Source organism: Triplophysa dalaica, chromosome 14 (genome assembly GCF_015846415.1).
Source record: "Triplophysa dalaica isolate WHDGS20190420 chromosome 14, ASM1584641v1, whole genome shotgun sequence".
Lineage (NCBI taxonomy): Eukaryota > Metazoa > Chordata > Actinopteri > Cypriniformes > Nemacheilidae > Triplophysa > Triplophysa dalaica.
In genome coordinates, this window is record NC_079555.1 from 18,223,332 (window position 1) to 18,226,505 (window position 3,174).

The 3,174-nt window shown below is 33.6% G+C and overlaps 1 protein-coding gene across 1 annotated transcript; it reads left to right on the forward strand.

The window, feature by feature from the left end:
• Positions 1 to 797: 797 nt before the first annotated feature.
• snrpd2 (small nuclear ribonucleoprotein D2 polypeptide) lies at positions 798 to 2,796 on the forward strand. Its single transcript, XM_056766359.1, has 3 exons — positions 798 to 917; positions 1,320 to 1,499; positions 2,307 to 2,796. Coding segments are annotated over exons 1-3 (357 nt in total). The 5' UTR covers positions 798 to 915; the 3' UTR covers positions 2,482 to 2,796.
• The last annotated feature ends 378 nt before the right edge of the window (positions 2,797 to 3,174 follow it).

Genomic DNA, 3,174 nt, shown 5'->3' on the forward strand with positions numbered 1-3,174 from the left:
AAAGCATGTTTTACATTTTTTTAAACGAATCTCACCCATTAAAACCCATAATATCTGAAAGGAAAAAGTAGATTCTAAGAAAAGCTTTTCATCGAATTGTTGACAAAAACGTTATTTTCCCACTACTATTGCATAAGAAAGAGATTCATGTCATGTATCACATAATCATCAATCATGAAAAAATAAAAAATGAAGATAAATTATTATTTTGCCCAACAAAAACTGTAATTCTGGTTTAAGACATTATACCCCAGTAAATACGCAACAGTGTGGCGTGACAACTAACCTGGTATATATAGATAGGTGTTTTTTCAGATGTTGGGATTTTAAGAATATTTCTGTTAAAGTAGCCTAACGTTTGCCACAGTTGTGGTAATAAAAAAATCTATTTACAAAATGTAGTTCATTTTTTTTCAAAAAGTAATCTTGTATAAATAAAGCGATAGAATTTTTGATTGTTTTTTAACAGTAGTTCAAAAATTGTTTTCTAATCGAAAATAAGAATAAAAGCGTTATAACAAACTACATAAAAATAATTTCAAATGATTACACTATGAATTAATCAATAATTATTGTACTAGCGTATAAATGCAATAACATACAAATAAATAAAAATGAATTGTTCATGACAAAACATGTAACTTATAACGTAAGTTTATAATTTATAATATTTATAATTTGCTTTTTAATAATATTTTATTTTCAATAAACATGGTTTCTTAATACAATTCTATATACATTAACATAAAATTGATAAATGTGTCGATTCTGTCTCGGCGCGTGAAACCCGGAAGTTGTTCTGCGTGAGGTAGTCTCGACCCGGAAGTGATATTAAACGTTGTAGAAACGTGAATCAAGCGGCAATTCTGTTGTTGTACGTTTGAGCAAATTTGACTCCACGAAACTTTTTCAAAAATGTAAGTTTGATTTTAAACTATAGATTGTGGCGGATATTGTAGTCAAACGTTAGAGCATTGAAATACTGCATGTGTATTTTAAATTCAGCGGTTGAACTGTAATTTGGTCACACTAATGCTAATGTTAGCACACAATGAACCGTCTTTCATACCGTTCCTTATGATTTTGTTTCTTAAATCCATAGAAATAAATATTTTTCGCGTTATCAATCAAAGTGTTCTTTTTTGTGGACAAAAGAATTAAAGTTGTGCTTTTCTTTGAGTCTTAGTATGTTGCGTGTCTTTGTTTTGAAACGAACACACTGTTATAATCCACCTCTTGTGTAACGTTACTAGTGAACATAATTTTGCAGTGTGAACTCTAGGTTTCATCTCGGTTTTATAATTGTGTCTCTCTTTTAGGAGTCTGTTAAACAAGCCCAAATCTGAGATGACTCCAGAGGAGCTCCAGAAAAGAGAGGAGGAAGAGTTTAACACCGGCCCCCTATCTGTCCTCACACAGTCTGTGAAGAATAACACACAAGTGCTTATCAACTGCAGAAATAACAAGAAGCTTCTGGGCAGAGTCAAAGCATTTGACAGGTATGTATTAAATGTGTAACCTACTGTTCATTTTATGTCCAATTTCTCCAAGGCAGAACTGTGTTAGTTTTTCTATTTTGGTACGTTTTTTTTTAACGCTACATGTTAGAGTCTATGGTTAGTTCAACACAGACTGTTCAGTCTCTTTTCAAACATTTGGTTGCTCAATTTACAAGTTTGTACAATAGTTTATACTATTATGCTATATAGATATGTTTTTTAAGTGCAACTGAATTGTGCTGTGAGTTCTTTGCCTTGTATACTTAAAAAAAAAGATCACAAACCCCATTTAAAGCGATACTTCACCCAAAAATTAAAACTCTTTAATCATTTACTTACCTTTGAGTTGTTCCAAGTTGTTATACATTTATTTGTTCGGATGAACACAGAGAAAGGTATTCTGAAGAATGCTTATAACCAAACAGATCTTGCCTCCCCATTATAGGACAAATTACTATATCATTTTTTTGTTTGTTTTGTTGAACAGAAAATACATGATTTTATAGAATGTTGGGCAGCTAACAGTTCTAGGTCACCTTTGATTACCATTGTGTTTTTCCTACTATGGTAGTCAATGAGGGGCAAAATCTGTCTGGTTATACGCATTTTTTCAAATATCTTTGTCCATGTTCATCAGCACAAAGAAATGTGTAAAGATTTGGAAGAACTCAAAAGTGACAGAATTTCAATTTTGGATGAATTATCCCTTTAAAAGCGAGGGGGGCAGATATGTAAAGACCACAAAGCATCTTAAAATCATATTTTATATAGTTTTGTATCTTCACTTTCTTTTCTCTTAATTTGCAGGCATTGTAACATGGTGCTAGAAAATGTTAAAGAGATGTGGACCGAGGTGCCCAAGAGTGGGAAAGGCAAGAAGAAGTCCAAGCCAGTAAATAAGGATCGCTACATCTCAAAGATGTTTCTGAGAGGTGATTCGGTCATTGTTGTTTTGAGGAACCCACTTATCACTGGGAAATAGGCTTGATGCCTGAAACCTCAGTTCTAGTACAGGCATCCTCCTGGGACGCTCAACTCTGATTGACTTGTATTAGACCATTCAAGAAGCAAATTCTTTTATACTCAAAACAGTACACGTTTGCCACATTTGGCCTGTGCAGTGTGATGTGAAAGACACTCATGAAAGGTTGTCTATTGCCTGGGCTGAAATGTGACAAAATTTTCCATCTGTATTTTTTTGTTTGTTTGTTTTCAAGCTGTCATAGAAATGTACTATTGTTTAGTCGTGCAGGAATTGTTTCCTAAATAAAGTTTTGGTTATTCAGACCTCTATAAATCTGTTTCTTGATGATTTCACAACTTAACTATTTACAGTTAAACTAAATAGTTTTATCTGTCAAAAGTTTCACATTGCTGTTTGTCCTCATTCTCTTTTACTGTCTGGTGACCACCTCCCCTCAACTGATTGTCGTTTGATAGAGTCCCCCGGCAGCAGCTTGGATGTCAGTGTAGATTTCAGCAGGCAGCACTCAATAAGTGACAAACTGCCGTTTAAAGGTTTCTGCATTATTAATGTGACCAGATGTGCTGACTGTCACTTCACACCCCTGCCCTCCACTGTGGGCTTCACTGACCCCTTCGTACATGGTGCCTTTTTTAAAGAATTAGTCTTTTAAAGACACTTTTATAATTATTATGTAATTTTAATAGAAGG